Below are 25,685 nucleotides of genomic sequence, written 5' to 3'. Positions count from 1 at the left end.
TGGTGGTGTCTCTGTGCTGGGTTACCCCTTGTGGTGGGACTTAGCGATGGTGGTGTCTCTGTGCTGGGTTACCCCTTGTCGTGGGACTTAGCGATGGTGGTGTCTCTGTGCTGGGTTACCCCTTGTGGTGGGACTTAGCGATGGTGGTGTCTCTGTGCTGGGTTACCCCTTGTGGTGGGACTTAGCGATGGGGGTGTCTCTGTGCTGGGTTACCCTTGTCGTGGGACTTAGCGATGGTGGTGTCTCTGTGCTGGGTTACCCCTTGTGGCGATGGTGGTGTCTCTGTGCTTGGTTACCCCTTGTCGTGGGACTTAGCGATGGTGGTGTCTCTGTGCTGGGTTACCCCTTGTGGTGGGACTTAGCGATGATGGTGTCTCTGTGCTGGGTTACCCCTTGTGGTGGGACTTAGCGATGGTGGTGTCTCTGTGCTGGGTTACCCCTTGTGGTGGGACTTAGCGATGGTGGTGTCTCTGTGCTTGGTTACCCCTTGTGGTGGGACTTAGCGATGGTGGTGTCTCTGTGCTGGGTTACCCCTTGTGGTGGGACTTAGCGATGGTGGTGTCTCTGTGCTTGGTTACCCCTTGTCGTGGGACTTAGCGATGGTGGTGTCTCTGTGCTGGGTTACCCCTTGTCGTGGGGACTTAGTGATGATGGTGTCTCTGTGCTGGGTTACCCTTATGATGGGACGTAGCGATGGTGGTGTCTCTGTGCTGGGTTACCCCTTGTGGTGGGACTTAGCGATGGTGGTGTCTCTGTGCTGGGTTACCCCTTGTGGTGGGACTTAGCGATGGTGGTGTCTCTGTGCTGGGTTACCCCTTGTGGTGGGACTTAGCGATGGTGGTGTCTCTGTGCTGGGTTACCCCTTGTGGTGGGACGTAGCGATGGTGGCGTCTCTGTGCTGGGCCTTGTAGCAATTCAGCAAACCCTGCTTTGTGTTCTTTCTTCCTAAGTGGTGGATGGAGCTTTCACTAACACCTAACCCCTTCTGTGCAAGGACCCCCTCCGGTATGGGATCGTTACCTGTTGGTGCTGCGTGGGCTGCATTCCTGCCTCACAAGGCCACAGGCTTGACTGCATATTTTATCCTTGTAGCAGCAAGCCTGTCTGTATGAGGGAACGTGTGTGTGTGTGTGTGTGTGTGTGTGAGCTTGCATGTGCTGTGGGGTGGCCGGCACAATCATGGTATGTATTAAATTCAGCTGTGATTGTATTTGTAATACTTGCTTGGCAGCACCGGTGGACCTTCTGTCCTATCACCTTGCCCAGGTGTTCCCCGTTACCTGTATGTGCGGCATCTTGCCGACGTTCCTATTGTTGACCTTCCAACCCTGTCGGCACAATGTATGTCACCCTAATGCTGTTATCCCTGCCGCCCATAGAGAAGCGCAGGGAACCTTCTGTGTACTGCGATGCTCTGCTGTCGGCGCTCTCAGGGCCTCGTCCCGTCCACCCGTGTATCTCCGGAGGTTACAATGTGCAAACTGAACCTCCCAGCATTCCCACGCTCTAATATCGGGCCGCCTCCAGCTTCACAGGGTCTGGTCGGGGCCCCTGGGATCCAAAAACAATGTTCTTGCAGCTGTGTTAGGAGCCGTCCCAGTTTCCTGATCTCCGCCAGACCCTGTACTAAAAGCCGGGACAGAACTCTGTATGGGGCCTGTGACTCCACGCAGGGGATGTTATTACCATCATTGTTCTAGGACCTCATTATTAGCGGGGACCCTACACTTTATTTTGGGAGTTTTGTGGGGCCCCTCTATATTACTCGCTTTATGGTATCCGCAACGATTCTATAAAAGTTTTGGTGTAATCCTATATCCGCGTTGTCTTCTATGGGGAGGGGGGGGGGGTTGGAGATTTGTGATTGGGTTATATAAACAATATAATAATTGGGATAACATGTGACGTCTTAATGGCACAGGTGCCACAGGTTCAAAAAGTTGCCCAGGAAGTTGTACACACTGAATCCTAACGGCCGAGCCTCGTGCCTCAGTGGGGATTGTATCAAATCCGTGGCATATGTTGTCATTTGTATCGGCTCTGCACTTGCGTTGTGTTGCACCATCTGTCCGCGGAGGTGCGCAATAAGGTTAGGTGCTGGCTTATGCGGCGGTGTCTGTGTACTGATTGCAGGCGCTGCGCGGTCACACGCTGGCTCTGACTTAATGTGCTCTCACTAATCCAGTATTAATAATGGTGGCTTCTGCACGAGGAGGAACGTTCAGACAAAGAACGTGGAAGCAGCCAAGCACAGATGCTCTGTTACACTGAGTGAGCCCAGCCAGCCAGCCAGTCATGTAGTGTGCGAATACAACAGGGTGTGCTTCTGGCAGGAAATGTTCCCAGCTTATCTACACAGACCACTGGCAGGAAACTAGCTCCCCCTGCTGGAAGATGCAGGGGCAGCAGGTGTGTGTAGGGGATGCTTCAGAACAAGTTTTATCAGTGTTACAAACCTAAGGGATGATATGTAATAGAAGTAGTAGAGGAAGACTGTGAGGAGTGGGTGGGAGGACCGCCCAGCATTGTACAGGGTTTGTCTGTCTCATAGAACAATCTGTGCACTAGTAATTGTGGGTTTTCCTATTGCCATTTATTAGGCATTGTGCTCTGGTCAACCCTGATATGTTTTCAGGATCTCCTGGAAAGAGGCACAGGTGTAATAACCAGTGCAGGGTTGCTGGGAAGCGGGTGGCTACCTGGTGTTAATGTGACTGACCATTTCCGTGTCCCCTTGTCTGTTACAGAGTGACCAGCAGCTGGATTGTGCCTTGGACTTAATGAGGCGTCTCCCTCCGCAACAGATCGAGAAGAACCTCAGTGATCTCATTGACCTGGTAAGAACCATCGTTTACCCTGTGCTGCCCCAGAGTATTCGCAGCACCAAGATCTGGCCTGTTCTGCCCTTCACAATGCAGGAGGTGGTGGGAGGGGTGGCATGCAGCGCCATCCTGTTAGCCCTCATTAGCAGAGCTGTCAGTCAGGAGCCCTGTGATCTGCAGCCAGTCTGGAGACGGACAGAGACTAAGCCTAGCGCACTCATTCATATCCTATTAGTGATGCTGGGGATTGTGGCATTCATCCTGGGGGGGGGGGGCTCGGGGGATCTAACCCATGAGAGCCGGGTCACAGTGGAAGGGCGCCCTACTTGCTGTAGGTTGCAGCCATACAGGAGATATAGGGGCCTAGTTTTGGTATAGGCGTCAGATGTGTTGGTACCAGCTGCTTCCTGACACTGCCTCACTACAGGTCACATTGGGTGTGCGGCACGACGACGGGGCAGATGGGAATGATATAGGGCTCGTGTTCTGCCATAACCGGCTGTTACTTGTGGGGCAGGGAATGTGATCCTCATCACCTGACCTTATACGGTTATCCTGTAATAAGAACGGCCCACGCCTGGCAGCTAGGGACAGCTGATCTGCCACCTGTACTTTATAAAGTGATCAAACCAATCAGCTTCATTGGCCATAAATATAGATACAAGTGTAATTTACCATCTGGAGCTCAGTAGAGTACTTGGGTGGCTACTTCTAAGATGATATGTAATGTTTACTTCACAGGCCTTTCCCTCTCTGCTCCTCTGCTTTATCCACAGCCCCCCCCCCCCCCTCTGCTTACCCACGGGGCTTCGCAGCCCACCGTTTCCCGCTTACCCACGGGGCCTCCCAGACCACCCTCCCCTGCTTTATCCATGGGTCCTCCTAGCCCACCCTCCCCTGCTTACCCACAGGGCCTCACAGCATCTTCCCACTTCCACACCCTCCCCTGCTTACCCACGGGGCCAACCAGTCCACCCTCCCCTGCTTTATCCATGGGCTTGTCAGCCCACCCTCCCCTGCTTTATCCACGGGCCTCTCGGCCCACCCGCCCCTGCTTTATCCACGGGCCTCTCGGCCCACCCGCCCCTGCTTTATCCACGGGCCTCTCGGCCCACCCGCCCCTGCTTTATCCACGGGCCTCTCGGCCCACCCTCCCCTGCTTTTACCCACCGGCCTTCCGGCCCACCCTCCCCTGCTTACTCACGGGCCTATCAGCCCACTCTCCCCTGCTTTATCCATGGGCTTGTCAGCCCACCCATCCCTGCTTTATCCACGGGCCTCTTGGCCCACCCTCCCCTGCTTTATCCACGGGCTTCTCGGCCCACCCTCCCCTGCTTTACCCACCGGCCTTCCGGCCCACCCTCCCCTGCTTACTCACGGGCCTATCAGCCCACTCTCCCCTGCTTTATCCATGGGCTTGTCAGCCCACCCATCCCTGCTTTATCCACGGGCTTCTCGGCCCACCCTCCCCTGCTTTATCCATGGGCCTCTCGGCCCACCCTCCCCTGCTTTATCCACGGGCCTCTCGGGCCCACCCTCCCCTGCTTTATCCACGGGCCTCTCGGGCCCACCCTCCCCTGCTTTATCCACGGGCCTCTCGGCCCACCCTCCCCTGCTTTATCCACGGGCCTCTCGGCCCACCCTCCCCTGCTTTATCCACGGGCCTCTCGGCCCACCCTCCCCTGCTTTATCCACGGGCTTCTCGGCCCACCCTCCCCTGCTTTATCCATGGGCCTCTCGGCCCACCCTCCCCTGCTTTATCCACGGGCCTCTCAGGCCCACCCTCCCCTGCTTTATCCACGGGCCTCTCGGGCCCACCCTCCCCTGCTTTATCCACGGGCCTCTCGGCCCACCCTCCCCTGCTTTATCCACGGGGCCTCTCGGCCCACCCTCCCCTGCTTTATCCACGGGGCCTCTCGGCCCACCCTCCCCTGCTTTACCCACCGGCCTGCCGGCCCACCCTCCCCTGCTTACCCACAGGCCTATCAGCCCACACTTGCCTGCTTATCCACGGGGCCTCCCGGCCCACCCACCCCTGCTTTATCCACGGGCCTTGCTACGTCACCGGCTAGTTTTACAGGCCTGGCACTGAGAACCTGTTGGAAAGTGTGTTTTGCAGGAAGGGGGCGATCCGGTTACAGGAATACTGTACTTAAATGCTGTAGGAGGGGAGCGATTGAAAGGAATCTCTGGGGTTCTGATGTAAGACGATACAGGGAGCCATGTTCTTACCTCCTCTCCACTTCCCACCTGTCAGCCCGTGACGGGCTGGATGCTTTCATTTCCCTCTTGGTCTGAAGCCCAGCTGGCCATCACCACCGGTATCTGGTTTCTGCTCGGACAAAGACCGCAGTCTTGTACGGTTGGTTTGCAAGTGGTTAAGTTTAATTAAGTTTGTTCAGATAGCAGGTTGAGTGAGGTAGGGGTCCCAGGTACTACAAGAGGAACCTTGTTCCAGAGACGCTTATCAGAATCTCATTAACTTCTTTCAATTTGTCTTCTCTTTGTGCTCAACCTCCTTGAATGTCCCCTAAAGACTTTCTGAAGTTTCATTGTTACCCCCCCCCTTTCCCAACGTCTTCCGGAGACTTCTGCACTTCTACCACCCATCAGTGCTGATAGCTGATGCAGCCCACCCAAGCGTGAGGACTCTGACATAAGAGCATCACAGGGAGACCACTGTCCTCCATTCACTCTCCTCCATCATCATGGTCTCTGTGCAAGATGGCCGAACGCCCCTTACCGATGGCCTGAAAAGTTTCCATCCCTGAGAAATAACAGTTAGACAAGTTTGCTTGTAATTACCTTGTGCTCAGTTCTGTGCAATGTTGTACTGTGCACGTCCTGAGAGTTCTGTCCGTCGGGATGTGTGAAAATGGGCTGTGTTCTGCAGACATTACCTTGTAGACCGCCCTCCCCTTATAGATACTCCCGGTTTCTGTGCCCGCTGTTGAGCCACCTGGGAGCCGTGGCAGTCACCGTCCACCCTACAAGATCTGACATTGGGGCATAGAACGGTCCCTTAAGCCAACTTACTCCAATATTGCTGACCATGCGTATTTAGAGTCCCCGCAGCAGTGACACCTATGGCAGGCGGGGACTGGGAATCTGAGCTTTTTTTCTGTAAACGGGGATTCTCAACTCCAGTCCCCAGGTACCAATAGCAGGACATGTTTTCTGGATCAGGCACAGACCATGTAATCCTTTTTGCAGAGTCTGTAAATATACGCAAAGGCCAATCCTCAATACATGACCTGTTCAGGGTACTTTAGGGATGAGGTCGCTGATTTAGACACAAGTTTCTTTGAAGTGGCGTTCTGTCTAAAATCAGGCGGCATTACTAGTATGAATGGGTGAACTGTCCGCCCTCCTTCTCCAGGTATCTGCCCTGGATGGGACGTAGGAGAGGAATGTGCGCAGCGCTGATTCCTCTGTTATAGGGAGCGTGTGCGGTGTGTCTGCAGGGGCTATAAATAAGTCTTCTCACCACGGACCCAGCTTCCAGCTAGACCCACTCCCTTTCCTTCCTGCTTTATTTGCCCAATTTTCTGGGGAATTGCCCTACGGCTGTGGTCAGGTGTCCGCATGGTTGCACCAATGTGTCACGTGTAAAGAAACCAGATGGGGGTGATCGATCTGTTCACAGTGAGCTTATCCTATAGGAAAGGGACGTATTAGCCACTCCATGCTGTAAAACCATTGCCCCCCCTCATTGGGTAAGAGTACCATAAATCTTCTACATTGTCATGTGACCGTTGTGTATGACTGAGGTGGTCTCATCCCATCCAGGTACCCAGTCTCTGTGAAGACCTTCTGTCCTCGGTGGACCAGCCTCTGAAGATCGCCCGAGACAAGGTGGTGGGGAAAGACTACCTGCTGTGTGACTATAACAGAGATGGCGATTCGTACAGGTGAGCCCCACATCCGCTACGCCCATAATCATTGCCGCCTGCGTCCCATCACAGAACACAGCGTTCACCATAGTGTTGCATGTTATTGGGTCAGGGACCAACCAATCCCCAGATAGGCTTTTACTAAAGCAGCACCGGGAGAAAACACGGACTGTGAAGCAGAACCGCCCGGATCTGCTGCTTCTGCCCTAGTATATGACTAATCGTTACATTTACAGACGACAGACCTGGTAGCGGTATAGATGCTTCCACACAGTCCCTGTATATCAGAGATGTCCTCCAGCGTCAGGGCGATGGGTGACTCGCATCATTACACTTGGCTCTGATTGGTCAGCTAGTTTTATGAGCCCCTCCCAATTCATGTAGACAATGGCAGTGATGGAATTGCAGCACACCATAGTAACATAGTATTTGAGGTTGAATAAAGACGTCCGCCCATCAAGTTCATCCCTTTTCCAGGACCCGTTAGATGTGTGGTCTAGATGCGATAGCCCCATTTTGAATTTATTTACTGGATTTCAGCTTTGGGCTAGAACGGAATTACGGGTCGTACCCCTGAATGTTTTTGCCCAACTTAGCTCTAAATATCTCTGTTGTGTGTGCCGACACCACCTCTACCGGAAGGAATACTGGCCTGACCATAACCAAGCCTTTCCTGCTAAGGGTACGGAAGCTTCTCTTCCCCAGTATGAGTGCATGCCCACGGGTCCTAGTCTCCGACCTCACAGCAAACAGGGAGCCAAAATGTTGACATGGTTTAAAGCATGAATATGTCCCAAAAATCGGGAAAAACTCATGTTGACCTTTTTTATTTGTCGACAATTGCCATGTCAATTTTTTACTTTACTCGACCTAGTGCATATAGACCATTGCCATGTCGACAGTCGACATATCCGGAGGGGATGCAGTGAGAATGCCGGCATTCAGTATACTAACGCTGACATCCTGACTGCCGGCAGAAGGGGGGGGGGGGGTTAGTGGAGGAGGCTATGGGGAGAAAGGGTTAGGCTGCGCCCCCCGCCAGGATATCGTATGTATCCCACCCGGATACCCTTAAATGGGAACTTGACCTTCATAGTGGAATATATTGTTAGAACAGGTCACATGACTCTCTTCTTACCCCCACAGGTCACCGTGGAGTAATAAGTACGATCCCCCTTTGGAAGATGGAGCCATGCCGTCCGCTCGTTTGCGTAAGCTGGAGGTGGAAGCCAACAATGCCTTCGACCAGTACAGAGACCTGTGGGTTACCCTTCCTTCTCTCTCTCTCGCTCTCTCTCTCTCGCTCTCTCTCGCAGGGGCTGTAGTTGGGAGGAGGTCTCGGAGCAGCTGGAGGGTCTGTGTTCTATAAGAGCAGAGCTCAGTGTGTGGGATGATGATGATTAATTCCAGATTCCTTTGTTTGGACCTCTGCACCAGGGCAACCTAGAGTGCTGGGCTTGGATAGAGCGCAGACAGTGTGATGTAATGATGAGGTCATGGCTCTCATCAGTGAGTGCGGTCTCTGCATCATTCTCCTTTTATCCCCAAGCATTTCTCCAGCTGTCTGGGCAGAGCGCTGAGCCCCAGGGAACTGGACGGGGATTTTGGGACAGCTTCTATTTTTTTTTTTCCCTTTTCATTTCCTATGGAGATGTGAGCACAAGCCGTGGTTAGGGATCGGCACATGGCTGGCGAGGTTACTGAAGCCGGTGTGTGTGGGTATAGAGGGTGCGAGGCCTATTTATCCCTCCCGGTACCAAACGCTCGGCCTGTTCTGTTCCTCGTGTCGCAGGTAACATGATGACTATGAACCAGAGATTTTATCTTCTGCTTTCATATCCACCTTTTAGTTCTGTAATAGTGATAGATTGTCTGGCTCTGGTCTAGATTTCAGAGTCTAGTAATTGTATTAATAGCTTAGAAACCCCCCACATACATACAAGAGAGTTTCTGTCGTGTCTCAGCCCCTCCCCCAGTGACATCATGTGCATACTGCTGTTGGCTCCTCCCCCGGTGACATATGCACCATTGCATCCCATCTTCCTTCCCCTCCCATCTGGTTACGATATGCACACTGCTACCTGTCCCATCTTTCAGCCCCTCCCCCAATGACATCACAGTGTATACAGTGCTGTGTACACGTTTCGGCACAAGTGCGGTTTTTGGGGCGGAGCACCATAGTGAGGGTGTTGGGGGATGTATGTAGCCTGTAGGCAGACATATTGGAGCCTCTGGCCTCAGACATTGCAGAGGATATACAAGGTTTGTGCTCAGTGTGAGCTGGGGACACTGAACACTGCTCAGGTTTCACTCCTCCAGCCTTGCTGGGATATGCAGATGTATCTGGCGTGGGTCCCGCTGTGACATGAGAAACTTGGCATGTGTGCTGAGGATCCCGCACCTGTGCAGCCTGGATACCGTTTCGCCCACATACCTGTTTGCAGCCGGCCATTTTGGGCGTGCCAATTCTGCTGCGGTTAGTAACAGCTGTGCCTGGGTCTGTCTGGAGGGGGGTGTCCAGGAGCTACGGTTACCCTGGGGAAGTATTTAATAGCCCGAGACCACCTCAGGACCTGGATCTAACTTACTGTGACTCTAAACGTCCCAGCATGAGTCTCTGTTAACCCTTTGAGCAGAGATGTCTGAGTCTGCTGGGACTTGTTGTGCTACAGTGCCTGTATAGTATTATGGAGGCTTTTCAGCCCCTGGCAAGGCATGCTGAGACTTGTAGTGCCACTGGCCAGCTTACCCCAGCCAGACGCGTTACCTGCGGATAACTTAGTGAGGATGTTTATTTGTCATGGTGACGGAATGTTTCCTCTCCTGCGGTTCCGAGCGGTGATCTCTCTATTCCGCACCATTAGTCATATTGCTATTTCCAGACCTTTACTGGGCCAGACGGTGTGATGCGGCTGAGCGAGGTCACAGCGAGGGGTGTAGGAGACACTTTGTATGAGTTGGGACCCTCTCCAAGCTGTGTGTGTAATATAGAGTATAACTTGGGGTACATGCGTGTTGGGGTGAAGGAATAAGCAGTAAATATATAACTGCGCGACTGCGTCACTGCTGCTGCCACCTGCGTCACTGTTGCTGCCACCTGCGTCACTGTTGCTGCCACCTGCGTCACTGTTGCTGCCGCCTGCGTCACTGCTGCTGCCGCCTGCGTCACTGCTGCTGCCGCCTGCGTCACTGCTGCTGCCGCCTGCGTCACTGCTGCTGCCACCTGCGTCACTGCTGCTGCCGCCTGGTATTTTAGAATCTGCAATACTATCACACGGCTGGGTCATTCTGTGCGATGACTGTGGTACTGCGCCTGGAACGTGTTGTAGAAAGTATTTACCAGCAATTGTCTTGCGTTTCATTAACCCCTTGCTGGGTGTGGGCAAGAAGTGCAGCCTCCCGCCCTGAGCGCCCGGGCCGGTCTTGCCATGTGGTTACGGTTAGATCTGGCAGACCTTCTCCTCTCAAGGGACTTTGTGTGGTTTCAGACATCGTTTTAGCACATTCTTCAAATACCCACAAAAAGCTGTTACGTAAAAACTCATCAGGCTCCACCACATCAAACCTGCGGCGCTGTCCCTGCCCCCCCCCCCCCCACCCCACAGCAGCCTGTTCGTTCCATGCTGTATCAAGCAGTCAGGTAGGATGGATGTAGTGTGTCCCTTGGCAGGCGGACACACTACATCCACCCTATGCCCACGTTCATTCCTGCTGCAGAGGTAATGGCGGTCAGGTCCCTTGGGCAGCAAAGGGGATTCAGGTGTATAACGTGCTACCTACTTATAATATACAGGCATGGGCGCTGCAATACTGAGCAATGAGGTTATCCTGTATGACCGGCTCAGTGTCGCTGTAACCTTGGGGGCTGCTCATATTCAGTGTTTATGTATGAGGACACAGCCATGGTCTATTGGAGCCTCCGTTGTACCCTTCCTATTGGGTGCTTGGGGTGACCCGAGGCAAGTCCGTTCCCCGAGCTGTCAGACTTTGCGCTAGGCCAGGCTGCTGCTGTGCTGGTGGCTTCTGCCTTACTAGCATAATGTATAATCTCTGTTTTGCTTCCAGGTATTTTGAAGGAGGCGTCTCCTCCGTGTACCTCTGGGATCTGGACCACGGCTTCGCCGGAGTGATCCTTATCAAAAAAGCTGGCGATGGCTCCAAGAAGATCAAAGGCTGCTGGGACTCCATCCACGTAGTGGAAGTACAGGTAAGGGCTCCCCCTTGTGGCCACAAGCCGTAAGAGCACTTGAGTTGTGCAGGATACTGGATATCGGTGGAGTTAGCATAGGACCAGCCTTCTCGACACCTATGGCATAATGATTCTTTATGTAGGGCTCATTAGGCAACAAGGGACAGCTTGTATCTTTCTGGTGTTACACATGAGCCTCGCGCACATTTCTGCTAACCTGCGTCTCGTTGCAGGAGAAGTCGAGCGGCCGCACTGCCCATTACAAACTGACCTCTACTGTGATGCTGTGGCTGCAGACAAACAAGACTGGATCGGGGACAATGAACCTAGGGGGAAGTCTTACCCGACAGGTACCTCCTTTATGTGGCTGTCAGTGCGGTTATTGGTGTATTACTGCCATGCTTGTGTAGCCGTGTCCCCAGTCTCAGTTCTACTTCTTACGGGATCTGTTTCAGATGGAGAAGGATGAGACCGTGAGCGATTCCTCCCCGCACATAGCAAATATTGGACGGCTGGTAGAGGTAAGTGTGCTTTGTAGGGGTACGCCTCTACCCTGCTATATGAGCAGCTTACTGACATAACGTGTTAGTAATACTCCTGGCGGCTGGGTCACAATGCTTGGGACTAATGTAACCTCAGTAGGTTGGTCCGTTCTCTCACCACAGGACCAGATCCCATCGTACATTAGAAAACATTGTTTGTGTCCTGATTCCCTGTGTAATTATGTTTTTATTTTCAAGGACATGGAGAACAAAATCCGCAGCACTCTTAATGAGATCTACTTTGGGAAAACCAAGGACATAGTCAACGGGCTAAGGTAATATTCTGTCCTGCCTGTGGTCCGTGCTCTCCCAGCCCTGGACCACATCCCGTACTCCGTCTCCTACGCCCCCTGTATCCACCGTCATGTCTCCCTCCGTCCGTCCTGTCCGTGCTCTCCCAGCCCTGGACCACATCCCATACTCCGTCTCCTACGCCCCCTGTATCCACCGTCATGTCTCCCTCCGCTTGTCCTGTCCGTGGTCTCCCAGCCCTGGACCACATCCCATACTCCGTCTCCTACGCCCCCTGTATCCACCGTCATGTCTCCCTCCGCTCGTCCTGTCTTCTGTCCTGTCCGTGCTCTCCCAGTCCTGCACCACATCCTATACTCCGTCTCCTACGCCCCCTGTATCCACTGTCATGTCTCCCTCCGCTCGTCCTGTCTCCATCCGCTTGTCCTGTCCGTGGTCTCCCAGCCCTGGACCACATCCCATACTCCGTCTCCTACGCCTCCTGTATCCACCGTCATGTCTCCATCCGCTTGTCCTGTCCGTGGTCTCCCAGCCCTGGACCACATCCCATACTCCGTCTCCTACACCCCCTGTATCCAACGTCATGTCTCCATCCGCTTGTCCTGTCCGTGGTCTCCCAGTCCTGGACCACATCCTATACTCCGTCTCCTACGCCCCCTGTATCCACCGTCATGTCTCCATCCGCTTGTCCTGTCCGTGCTCTCCCAGTCCTGCACCACATCCTATACTCCGTCTCCTACACCCCCTGTATCCACCGTCATGTCTCCCTCCACTCGTCCTGTCTTCTGTCCTGTCCGTGCTCTCCCAGCCCTGGACCACATCCCATACTCCGTCTCCTACGCCTCCTGTATCCACTGTCATGTCTCCATCTGCTTGTCCTGTCCGTGCTCTCCCAGTCCTGCACCACATCCTATACTCCGTCTCCTACACCCCCTGTATCCACCGTCATGTCTCCCTCCACTCGTCCTGTCCGTGCTCTCCCAGTCCTGGACCACATCCCATACTCCGTCTCCTACGCCTCCTGTATCCACTGTCATGTCTCCATCCGCTTGTCCTGTCCGTGCTCTCCCAGTCCTGGACCACATCCCATACTCAGTCTCCTACACCCCCTGTATCCACCGTCATGTCTCCCTCCACTCGTCCTGTCTTCTGTCCTGTCCGTACTCTCCCAGCCCTGGACCACATCCCATACTCCGTCTCCTACACCCCCTGTATCCACCGTCATGTCTCCCTCCACTCGTCCTGTCTTCTGTCCTGTCTGTGCTCTCCCAGCCCTGGACCACATCCCATACTCCGTCTCCTACGCCCCCTGTATCCACCGTCCTGTCCCCCTCCGCTCGTCCTGTCTTCTGTCCTGTCCGTGCTCTCCCAGCCCTGGACCACATCCCGTACTCCGTCTCCTACGCCCCCTGTATCCACCGTCCTGTCTCCCTCCGTCCGTCCTGTCTTCTGTCCTGTCTATGCTCTCCCAGCCCTAGACCACATCCCGTACTCCATCTCCCCCTGTATCCACCATCGTGTCTCCCTCCGCTCGTCCTGTCCTGTCTGATCCCAGCTTCTTCTCACCTCTCTTTCCTCCTTTCCGCACTCCTCTGTGTAGATCAATAGACGCAATCCCTGACAACGTTAAGTTTAGGCAACTCCAGCGAGAGCTGTCTCAGGTGCTGACACAACGCCAGATCTACCTGCAGCCAGATAACTAGTCCAGGTACCCAGCACCCCTGCGTGCCAGACCACTGCCACCCTCCTGATGTGGGCCGGTGGTGACTGCATGGTGTGCGTGTGTGGGAGGCACACCCCCCTCCCCCTTCTCACAACAGCATGGCTCCGTACCGCTGCGGCAGCACTGGCGTTCCTGTGTGTGGTGCATGTAGAGTTCCGCAGCACCAGCTGAGAGGTGACCTATCCATGTGCTGGGCCAGTAGGTGGATGTCCTGGGTGGCTCAGCACAAGTTCTATACACATCAGGCCATTACTCGCTTCCCGATGTTGCAGCATCTGCTCTGTGTTTTGGTGACCGCTACCGCCTCTCCTTCCAGCCAAGTGATAGATACAAAGCTCTATGTTTGCGAAGCCGCGGCCGGTGTAAGCTGCCCACAAGTGGCGGGTATCTGCTGAAAATATACAGCATCACTAAGCGGAAACCCGATGCGGTTTACACTTAGCGCGCATGGAATTTTCACTGGAATCCGCTGAGCAGCTGACAACCCTCCGCTACGTAAATGTATTGCCGTATAACTCTCTGCATCGTTTTCTCGGCCAATGCCGAGCCATATGCTGGTGTGTGGGGAGGGCTAGAAACGCGTGGGATGGGGGGGGCTGGCTGCATGAAATGACTAATCCCGGCGTGGAGTTTACTGAACAGCATGCAATCTAACAACCTGTATGGGGAAGAGTCACATGCTTTGTGATTAATATAATGAGAAGGGACAGAAGTGTGGGCCGGAGATTGTACCCGGCGGCAGCTGTTGTGTAAGTAAATCTACTATATTATCAATCAGTGGCCTATGTTGGAGACTAGATTGTGTAATCGCTGAGATTTGTGTCTCGCTGAATGTACTATACATTCTGATCCGTCAGATACGTGAGTATTTACAGGCCATAGTCAGGAGGTGACCTCTGTGTGTGTGTGTGTGTGTGTGTGTGTGTGTGCGTGCGTGCGTGCGTGCGTGCGTGCGTGGCATCAGGCTACATAAACAAGTAGATGGAACCAAAATATCCTGTAGTCTACAGTAGGAGCTTGTGGTGTCTGATTTAAGTCGCATTGAGGAACCTCCCCAGCCCCATCACATGTATTGCTGAACCCCATCGCTTTCTCCCTGCATACTAAACCAGTAACAATGAAGAGGCTTCATTATCTGCAGATCCCGGGTACAGGTAACTCTGTGCCAACCCCTTCTTTGCAATAGGCATAGTAAGGGAGCAGTGACTGATCCCTTGGATGTGTGATCTCGGCCCCAGAGGTTCGGCGCTGGTAAAATGTTGGTGAATCATACACCAAGCAGTACTTCTACCGGGAGACATGGGTGTCTGTATATCTGGAGAGTAGTGTGGTTCTCATTATGATAGCTCAGCCCATCCTGGGCCCCCCAAACAGGTAAGTTATCCCCCACAGGCCCACATGTGGTTACTCTCCTCTGTCCTATGGAGCCGGTAACCCTTAGCGGGTCTCTGGGCACAAGCAGAGTTTGTAGGAGTTACATATTTTGGATAAAGAAGAGATCTGGGGAGGAGCCTTTTGCACACTGTGCCGGTAGCTGGCCTGTGGCAGCCCAACCAGCATTCCTACTGATCGACCAATCGTAAGCAAGGAGGATTGTGATGTAGATCATGCGATGACATCACATCTTGGTTCAGCGGTAGTCTGTATAGGTGACTCTCCCGGAATGGAGTGGGGAGACTCTGGCCAGGCCCTGCCAGGAGTATGTTAGGTCAGTAGGGCGGCGACAGAGTACTGAGCCAATCCTTTTGGGGGAACAATGTTCCAGGTACATGATGGTGGGTTTTCTTCTGTACGCACCCAAGGCGTCCTCAGCTGTTGTCCTCTCGCTGAGTGCACTCGCCGCTCACTGTCTCTCTCTCTCTCCATCCAGGTCCGTTCAGACATTTGCAGACAAATCAAAACAGGAGGCTTTGAAGAATGACTTAGTGGAGGCTCTGAAGAGAAAGCAGCAAAGTTAGATGTTCTCCCACCCCCTCTCCGACCTGTACCCCCTTTTCATTTCTTACAAGGTCTCATCCCGAATCCCTGTCCGTCATTGCCCCCCTTTTTTTTTTTGTTCGGTAAGTCCGTCTGCATCACGTACATAGCCCATAGCCATTGAACGCAGCCTGCTCCTATTAAATAAAGCTGTGTGAATCTTTCACAGTCTGGAGGGGGTCTTTTACTCCAGAGTCACCCCCCCCTCCTGCCCTCGCCTCACTTTTTTTGTGCTTAACTCATTTCCCTCTCCCGAACCCCTGCCTGGCCCCTGTGTTCCCTTCTATACTGCACATACTGATTAATGCCCACCGCGCCAACATCGGCTGCCTCCTGTCGGAGTAAAGATGGGTCCTTAATTGGAAGAAAAGACTTTATTTCGATCACCGGATCCCTGACCCCGACTCTTTGCCCATTTTTATTTTTTATTTTATTTTTTGGTGAACGTCTGGGAATGCTTAGGGTATTTTTTTTTTCTTTTCTTCGTTTTGTTATATATATATTTTTTGTAAAGCTTTAAGTCTTCTATATGAGCCTTCCTGTACTAACAATAAAATGGTTCTAAATATCTGGCGGGTCTGTCTGCTTCCTGTATGGCTGATCATCGCCTACTCAGCGAGTCCCAGCGCAACCATCCATCGCTCATGATCTGGTGCCGGCGGCTAAAATATACTACTTATTAAAGCATTTGTGCGCAGGTTAGGGTATAGAAGTGGGCGTGGCCAGGGGTGTAACTATAGTACCGCAGCCACCGCGCGGGGGGGGCGCTGTGCATGTGGGGGCGCCGGGGGCTGCGGTGCTATAGTTAAACCCCCCCAATCCCCCGCAGACTGTCACTTACCTATCGCGCTGGTCCCGGCGGCTCCGTTCTTCTGCTGAGGACCACCACAAAATGGCCGCCCCCATATAGCACACAGTTCTCTGAAACTGTCTGCTGTATGGGGGCGGCCATTTTCTGGTGGTCCTCAGCAGAAGAACGGAGCCGCCGGGACCAGCGTGATAGGTAAGGCTGTGGGGGATTGAGGGGGGGTTTGCATGGGCGGCGGGGTAGGGGTGCTCGACAGGGGGGGGGGGCGCCCCCCCCCCTAACGGCGGGGGGGGCGCCCAAAACGTAGCTACGCCACTGGGCGTGGCCCTCCAGCTGCTGGGAAATGACACATCCCAGCATGCCTTGCCATAGTTATAGCATTCCTTAATAGCAAAACTGGCAAGGCATGATGGGACGTGCAGTTTCACAACAGCTGGAGGGCCATTGTTTGGACATGCCCGTTCTAGAATAAGCCCAGGACGATCTATAAGCTGCATAGTACTTCTGGTGGCAGGTCGCATGTGTAAGTGTCTTGCAGATATACGAGGCCACCTGTCCATTGTAGTATATGGTTTCATGTTCTGAGCTCCACGTGTGGATTCCTTCATTGTGGCTGAACTGTGCCTTACTTGGGCTTGTGGGTTCTCAGGGCTGCAGTGATTGGTCGGGTCACGGTTGTCACCCCCACACACAAACCACTGGCCTTGCAGTATCTCTGCTATACTGATATTTCTCTTTCAATGGTCCTTGTGACACAGCTCAACACTGGGATGTAGGAGGGTCCGAAGGAGCCAGGCACCTATCCTAAAGCTTTAGAGGGTAGGCTCCTCCCCTACTGCATCCCTGGACTCTTCAGTTCGTGTTAGGTGCCCACTGGAGTGGGTGCTATTCTAAAGGGCTGCAGGAGCAGCCGAAGAATTAGAGTAGTTAGGGGATTTTTATTGTTTTATTAACTTTTACCCTAGCTAGGTAGGCACAGTGTGAGGATTCTCATAGTGAATCCTCACACTGCTAGCGCAGCAGGAGCTGACAGAAGCGCGTCCTGTCAGCTCACTGTGCACAGGGGAGACACTGTCTGGTCTCCCTGTGCAGCGCTTACAGTCTCTTCTAAGACTATGACTTTGGCGCCTTTCAGAACGCTTGCAGCGGAGCTGAGCTGGCTTACTGATCCTGGCAGAGTGACTTGGATTTCCTGGGCATCGCTTCCCCGCAGTTGAAACCAACAGACAGCTAAGTGACTGGGTGCATTGCCTCTGTATAAACGCTGGTACATTGTTTGCACTGTGTATACTGATAGATATACATTTATCACTTACATCATGTCTGAGCATCAGACTGTGGTTTTGGGGGAGGGAGCCCTTAGTGCACTGAGCGCGTGCAATGTTTGCACACAAAAGTTTGTCCCTGAGCAGATGGCCAAGGGGGGCTTATGTATTACTTGCGCTGATGTGAGACCCATGGGCAGTGAACACCATAGGGCAGAGCAGATGGAACCTGCGTGGGCCAGGGCCCTAGGCAGGTCAGTAAACGCTTTGGTGCAGCTTTTGGACAGGCAGAGTGATGGGCTGGTAGAATCACAGAGACCTATGCCATCATCTCAGCAGTCGTCTGGCTCCTTGCCTCTTACCCAGGCAGATCCTGCGCTGATTCAGGTGATGCAGGATACTGCTAAGGGGATCAACAGGTTCAGTGAAATGCTGGACAAAATGGATGATGTGGCAGGGACCCCTAGAAGGTCTTATGCTTTAACTACTGTGGTAGATGAAGAGGAAGGAGAGTATACTGACATCCCCTGGGATCAGGGTGATGATTTGGAAGAGACCTCTGCTGCTGGTATAGAGGATCTCATTGTAGCTGTGAAGCAGGCTTTAAAGCTGTCTGTGGAGGATAAGACCCCTGTTAAAGGTGTTTTTAAACGACAGCGGAAGGAGGCTGTTACTTTTCCTTCAGATGAGGGGTTACAGGAATTGTTAGAAGGGGCTTGGAAAACTCCTGATAAGAGGCTACAGATGCCTAAGCGATTCCTTAGTCTGTACCCCATGCCAGAGTCTCATGCGGAGCTCTGGGAAAAGGTCCCAGTTGTGGACGCTTCAGTGGCACGTTTGTCCAAGGCTACTGTATTACCAGTACAGGGCGGTGCAGCTTTCAAAGATTCTGTGGATAAAAAGCTGGAGGGTAACCTCAAGGCTATCTTTGAAGGGGTGGGGTTTACCTTACGGCCCCTTATTGCTTCAGCCTGGGTCTCTAAGGCCATGATAGAGTGGGCTGGTGATTTATGCACCATGCTGCAGGCTGATCCTGGTGCATTACTGCTTGCAGAAAAGATTAAGGCTGCTGCAGAATATGCAGTGGAAGCAGAGGAGGAAGCTATTAAAATGGCGACCAGAGTGTCCACAGTCTCCATTAATGCCAGGAGAGTGCTTTGGCTTAAAGCCTGGGAAGCAGACAATGAGTCCAAGAAGGCTTTGGAAACATTAGCCTTCAAAGGAAAGGTACTCTTTGGTACTGAATTAGAGGAGATTATAAAACAGGCCACGGGCGGCAAAAGTACATTTCTGCCGGCCTCCTCGGCAAAACAGACGTCCAGATTTTCTGCCTTTAGGCCGTCCTTTCGGCCCTCCCCTAGAGGTGGTGCGTCCTTTCAAGGACAGTCTTTCAGGGGAAGGTTTCAGTCCTCTAGAGGAAAGACACAAAAGTCCAAATTTGGCTCTTTTCACAAGAAGCCTGCCGCAAAAGGAGAGGACAAACCCTCCGCATGACTGTCAGGGGCTTCGCCCGACAGTGATAAAAGTGGGGGGGCGTCTCACACTCTTCAGGGACACTTGGGCTTCTCTAGACCAGGATGCCTGGGTGTTAGATATTATAACACAGGGTTACAAAATCCCTTTCAGAGGGCCGCCTCCGAAGAGGTTCATCCCCACATCCTTGCCAAAGCTAGCGCTTCTTCGCACAGCTCTTGAGAGAGCGGCTCATTCCCTGTTGGAAAAAGGGGTGGTTACTCCAGTCCCCAGGGCAGAGTGGAAAAAAGGCTTTTACTCCACGCTGTTCCTGGTGCCCAAACCAGACGGGTCTTTCAGACCAATACTAAATCTGAAATCCCTAAATGTTCATCTTTGGGTAGACCACTTCAAAATGGAGTCCTTACGGTCAGTACTCCTGAGTCTGGACCAGGGGGAATTTTTGGCGTCCATGGATGTCCAGGACGCATATCTGCACGTTCCTATACACCCGGAACATCAGACCTTGCTGAGGTTTGCCATAGGAGACCTGCATTTACAATTCCGGGCGTTACCCTTTGGGCTAGCAACCGCGCCAAGGGTATTCACAAAGATAATGTCAGTAATGGCGGCGGGGCTGAGGCTCAGGGGAATCACAGTAATACCCTATTTGGACGATCTCCTGTTCAAAGCAGAGTCAGCTGCCATGCTTCAGAGGCACTTGACAGAGGCCATCAGTTTTTTGCAGGCTCACGGCTGGATTTTAAATTTGCAAAAATCTCAGTTAGTACCATCACAGAGGCTCCAATTCTTGGGAGTCATACTGGATACCCATCTACATCGGGTATTTCTCCCGGAGGAAAAGGCCAGGGACCTGGTCACCTTAGTCCACGAGATTCTCAGGGCTCGGAGCATTTCGGTTTGGAGGTGCCTCAAGCTCCTGGGGAAGATGGTGGCGTCATTCGAGACGCTTCAATTTGCCAGGTTCCACTCTCGGAAGTTCCAATGGAACATTTTGTCAGCATGGTCAGGAAACACTCTGACCATGAAGTCCGAAATGATAGTGCTGTCTTCGGACGCTCGAGACTCCTTGAAATGGTGGACAGAAGTAGACTCTCTTCAGTGGGGTCGGTCATTACAGACCTGGGACTGGTTGGTAGTAACTACCGATGCCAGCCTCAGGGGATGGGGAGCAGTAGTCCTGGATCTCAGGCTACAGGGCCTGTGGAAGGCAGAGGAATCAGCGTTACCAATCAACATCTTGGAGCTGAGAGCTGTCTGGAAAGTGATTTCCTTGGCAGGAGACAGATTAAGGAATCTCCCTTTGAGGATTCAGACCGACAATGCCACAGCTGTGGCGTATCTGAATCACCAGGGAGGTACGCGCAGCAAATTGGCCATGTGGGAGGTCTCCAGAATCTTCCTATGGGCGGAACAGAATGTTCCAGCTGTATCGGCTATTTTCATTCCAGGAGTAGAGAATATAGAAGCCGACTTCCTGAGCAGGGAGGAGCTCAAGGAAGGGGAATGGAGCCTACACCCGCAGGTGTTTCAACAGATCACTTGGAAATGGGGAACCCCGGATGTGGACCTGATGGCATCCAGGTTCAATCATCAGGTGCCCAGGTTCTATTCCAGAATGAGGGATCCACTAGCGGAGGCAGTGGATGCCATGACTTCTCAATGGCAGGGGGATCTTCTTTATGCATTTCCTCCAGTACCAATGTTAGCAAGGCTTTTGAAAAGAATACAGGACCAGAAGGTTCCGGTGATTCTTGTGGCCCCAGATTGGCCAAGGAGGTCCTGGTACTCCAGGCTTCAGAGGTTGTCTGTGGACTCGTGGCGTCTGCCTCTGAGACCAGATCTGCTAAGACAGGGTCCATTCAATCACCTGGATTCCGATTGATTGATTTTGAGGGCCTGGCTATTGAAGCCGCCATTTTTAAAAGAAAAGGATTTTCTGAGGCGGTAGTACAGACTATGATTAAAGCCAGGAAGGCTGTATCCTCGGCAAATTATTATAGAGTCTGGAAAACGTACATCAGATGGTGTGAGAGGCGAAAGGCTCACACATCTCACTTCAAGTTAGCAAGAATGTTGGAGTTCTTACAAGATGGTTTTTCATCAGGCCTAAGCCTTCAATCATTGAAGGTACAGATTTCGGCCTTGTCCATCTATTTCCAAAAAAGGATAGCCATTTTGCCGGAGATTCAAACCTTTTTACAAGGGGTATCTAGATTGAAACCCCCTTACAAGCAACCAGTAGCGCCTTGGGACCTGTCACTGGTTTTGGATTGCCTTCAGAAGGCAACTTTTGAACCTTTAAGGTCGGCGGACTTTAAGTTTCTCACGTGGAAGCTAGTGTTTTTGTTAGCGGTAGCATCTGCTAAAAGAGTATCAGAGTTGGGAGCCTTGTCATGTAAATCTCCCTTCTTAATTTTTCATGATGACAGGGCTGTTCTGAGAACAGTGCCTCAATTTTTACCGAAGGTAGTCTCTGCCTTCCATTTAAATCAGGAGATAGTTCTACCTGTGTTTCAACCCTCAGAGGGTTCTAAGAAAAGGGACAAGTTGAAGACTTTGGATGTTGTGCGTGCCTTACGCATATATGTGGACAGAGTGAAGAGTGTCAGAAAGACTGACACATTGTTGGTATTGTATGACGTACATAAAATTGGTTGGCCTGCATCTAAGACTATTGCTAGGTGGTTGCGATCTGTGATAGCATTTGCATACACCAAAGCGGGTAGGCCTGTACCGGCCAGAATTAATGCGCATACCACCAGGTCTGTTGCCACCTCTTGGGCGGTTCGACATGGGGCCACAGCTGAGCAGGTTTGCAGAGCTGCCACTTGGTCATCTGTTCACACATTTGCCAAATTCTATAGATTCCATGAGTTCGCGTCGGAGGACGCATCATTTGGGCGAGCAGTGCTGAGAGCTGCAGACCTGAGCGTACCCTCCCAAAGGACCGGCTCTGGAACGTCCCAGTGTTGAGCTGTGTCACCAGGACCATTGAAAGAGAAAAAGGGATTTTTGTAAGAACTTACCGTTCGAATCCCTTTCTCTGATATGGTCCTGGTGACACAGCGATCCCTCCCTTACGCTCAGTAAGTATGCCAGAGGTTTCATGATGTTCATGTTAAAATGGTTAAAAGTTAACAGTTTCTGTTATAAAAATGTGCATATAATATGTGCAGGCGTTTGTACTGAGTTAATGTATTCCAGTGGCTTTGAAAGATTGAACTGAAGAGTCCAGGGATGCAGTAGGGGAGGAGCCTACCCTCTAAAGCTTTAGGATAGGTGCCTGGCTCCTTCGGACCCTCCTACATCCCAGTGTTGAGCTGTGTCACCAGGACCATATCAGAGAAAGGGATTCGAACGGTAAGTTCTTACAAAAATCCCTTTTTATACATTGTAAGTGTACATCCGTTGCGATATCACACGGAATGATCCGGGACATTACCATGATCTGAAGCCCATTCATAAAACTGATGTTCTGCAAAAGCGCACGTGACTCTACACTACAGACATGATTTTCCTATAACAATGACTATTCCCCACTGTGGAACCTCGTCACGTGTCCCCCAGGATCACTGGCTTTTCCACACGGACCATGGACTAGTCTCAGTCCCCAACACGAGTCTGACAACCTGGTGGCGAACAATCCACGCTAGTGTTACAGCCCACGGACCACGATATTTATAGTCAGGTTGTGGTTGATCTCAAAGTTGACACAATGTAAATGGATGAAATGTAGACAGTCAAATTGCTGACAATAGAAATTTTAGGCTCAGGTTTAACATTGGCTACGTAATGATAGGCTGGGAGGTAGCACAGTGGAGTGTATGGAAGAGGCGATGTAGCTGGACATTAAGGGAATGTATTCAGGATGGTGACTAATAAGGTCACAACTAACAGACTCATCGTATTATAGCTGCAGGAAACGTGTTGTGGTGAAACGCGTCAAGGTTTTGTGTATGTGAAGGCGTGTTCATTCATAGTGATCCGATATGTCTACAGCGTCCTGTAATGGTGGGCGTGGCCATGTGGGGATAACTACAGACCAGAGTATCCTCCCCTTTCCACCGCTGAATGCGATATAGCCTCCCTCCTGTTGGGCTGGAGAACATTAACCTGATGAAGAAAGACATCTTTGCTTGGAATGAAAGTAAAATATATCAATAATCTCATCGCAAATCTGGAATCGTGATTGGCAAAGCCATAATTCAGGTGCCAACCAATGTCCAGCTGACCCATATGTCCGATAGCACCGGGCACTGCTCCAGGTCCTGCGCTAGGCCGTTACTAACCACGTATGGAACCTGCCCCAGGATTTGGCCAGATGAACCCTTTGAGTACTAAGGGAACTTGTCAAGCAACCCGGTTTATTAATCCATTGAGTGCTGACATCGCTGTGAGATCCTCAAAAATATCCGTTACAAATGACAGCGCGGCTGCTAGCGACTTTTTTGGGTGCAATATTTATAACTAAATCATTGCCTTGGCTGTATTTGTTTTTATTTATACTAAAAGAACAGTCGCTGAAATGTTGGCAATCAAAGGGTTAAAACTGAATAAGGACCGGAAATCCATAAATGTGTCCTATAAATATTCTTCGACCACACCCTTATATGGTACCCGGGTGATGACTATGGTCGACACCAGGGGCTGGGGGGCAAATTTAAGCTTGGGGGGCAAGTCCAGAGCACTGGCCCATAAGTAGTAGATTATTATACAGAGGGAGCAGCCTGTGGTGTCATGGCATTACTATTATTATATTATACAGCGGGAGCAGCCTGTGGTGTCACTGCATTAATATTATACAGAGGGAGCAGCCTGTGGTGTCATGGCATTACTATTATACAGAGGGAGCAGTCTGTGGTGTCATGGCATTATTATTATTATACAGGGGGAGCAGCCTGTGGTGTCATGGCATTACTATTATTATATTATACAGCGGGAGCAGTCTGTGGTGTCATTGCATTATTATTATACAGAGGGAGCAGCCTGTGGTGTCATGGCATTATTATTATACAGAGGGAGCAGTCTGTGGCGTCATTGCATTATTATTATACAGCGGGAGCAGCCTGTGGTGTCATTGCATTATTATTATACAGCGGGAGCAGCCTGTGGTGTCATTGCATTATTATTATACAGCGGGAGCAGCCTGTGGTGTCATGGCATTATTATTATACAGAGGGAGCAGCCTGTGGCGTCATGGCATTATTATTATTATACAGAGGGAGCAGCCTGTGGTGTCATGGCATTATTATTATACAGGGGGAGCAGCCTGTGATGTCATGGCATTATTATTATACAGCGGGAGCAGCCTGTGGTGTCATTGCATTATTATTATACAGAGGGAGCAGCCTGTGGTGTCATGGCATTACTTTTATATTATACAGGGGGAGCAGCCTGTGGCGTCATGGCATTATTATTATACAGGGGGAGCAGCCTGTGGTGTCATTGCATTATTATTATACAGAGGGAGCAGCCTGTGGTGTCATGGCATTACTTTTATATTATACAGAGGGAGCAGCCTGTGGCGTCATGGCATTATTATTATACAGGGGGAGCAGCCTGTGGTGTCATGGCATTATTATTATACAGCGGGAGCAGCCTGTGGTGTCATTGCATTATTATTATACAGAGGGAGCAGCCTGTGGTGTCATGGCATTACTTTTATATTATACAGGGGGAGCAGCCTGTGGTGTGATTGCATTATGATACAGAGGGAGCAGCCTGTGGCGTCATGGCATTATTATTATACAGGGGGAGCAGCCTGTGGTGTCATGGCATTATTATTATACAGAGGGAGCAGCCTGTGGTGTCATTGCATTATTATTATACAGAGGGAGCAGCCTGTGGTGTCATGGCATTACTTTTATATTATACAGCGGGAGCAGCCTGTGGTGTCATGGCATTATTATTATACAGAGGGAGCAGCCTGTGGCGTCATGGCATTATTATTATACAGGGGGAGCAGCCTGTGGTGTCATGGCATTACTTTTATATTATACAGGGGGAGCAGTCTGTGGTGTCATGGCATTATTATTATACAGGGGGAGCAGCCTGTGGTGTCATGGCATTATTATTATACAGAGGGAGCAGCCTGTGGTGTCATTGCATTATTATTATTATTATACAGAGGGAGCAGCCTGTGGTGTCATGGCATTACTTTTATATTATACAGGCGGAGCAGCCTGTGGTGTCATGGCATTATTATTATACAGGGGGAGCAGTCTGTGGTGTCATGGCATTATTATTATACAGGGGGAGCAGTCTGTGGTGTCATGGCATTATTATTATACAGAGGGAGCAGCCTGTGGTGTCATTGCATTATTATTATTATACAGAGGGAGCAGCCTGTGGTGTCATTGCATTATTATTATACAGAGGGAGCAGCCTGTGGTGTCATAGCATTACTATTATTATATTATACAGCAGGAGCAGCCTGTGGTGTCATTGCATTATTATTATACGTAGGGAGCAGCCTGTGGTGTCATTGCATTATTATTATTATTATACAGAGGGAGCAGCCTGTGGTGTTATGGCATTATTATTATACAGAGGGAGCAGCCTGTGGTGTCATGGCATTACTATTATTATACAGAGGGAGCAGCCTGTGGCGTCATTGCATTATTATTATACAGAGGGAGCAGCCTGTGGTGTCATGGCATTATTATACAGAGGGAGCAGCCTGTGGCGTCATTGCATTATTATTATACAGAGGGAGCAGCCTGTGGTGTCATGGCATTA

General features: G+C 51.5%; 1 protein-coding gene across 1 annotated transcript; it reads left to right on the top strand.

Moving 5' to 3' along the window:
- Nucleotides 1-2,701: 2,701 nt before the first annotated feature.
- On the top strand, nt 2,702-15,684 carry CAPZB (capping actin protein of muscle Z-line subunit beta). The gene is made up of 8 exons (XM_083161927.1): nt 2,702-2,837; nt 6,612-6,733; nt 7,862-7,975; nt 10,781-10,922; nt 11,138-11,254; nt 11,360-11,425; nt 11,645-11,721; nt 15,292-15,684. Exons 1-8 carry the CDS (start codon nt 2,781-2,783, stop codon nt 15,377-15,379), a joined length of 783 nt encoding a protein of 260 aa, XP_083018053.1. The 5' UTR covers nt 2,702-2,780; the 3' UTR covers nt 15,380-15,684.
- The last annotated feature ends 10,001 nt before the right edge of the window (nt 15,685-25,685 follow it).

The sequence above is a fragment of the Crinia signifera genome, chromosome 19 (assembly GCF_055691185.1).
Source record: "Crinia signifera chromosome 19, ASM5569118v1, whole genome shotgun sequence".
In the NCBI taxonomy this organism is placed as follows: Eukaryota; Metazoa; Chordata; class Amphibia; order Anura; family Myobatrachidae; genus Crinia; species Crinia signifera.
Note: the sequence above shows the minus strand (reverse complement) of the source record. Positions and strands in the feature narration are given on the sequence as shown.

What these genes read in the sequence shown, in the direction of transcription:
- CAPZB (XM_083161927.1), top strand. Translation starts at nt 2,781, where the DNA reads ATGAGGCGTCTCCCTCCGCAACAGATCGAGAAGAACCTCAGTGATCTC. An exon ending in TCAGTGATCTCATTGACCTG is followed by an intron (nt 2,838 to 6,611) that starts GTAAGAACCATC and finishes CATCCCATCCAG; the next exon opens with GTACCCAGTCTCTGTGAAGA. An exon ending in GACATAGTCAACGGGCTAAG is followed by an intron (nt 11,722 to 15,291) that starts GTAATATTCTGT and finishes CTCTCCATCCAG; the next exon opens with GTCCGTTCAGACATTTGCAG.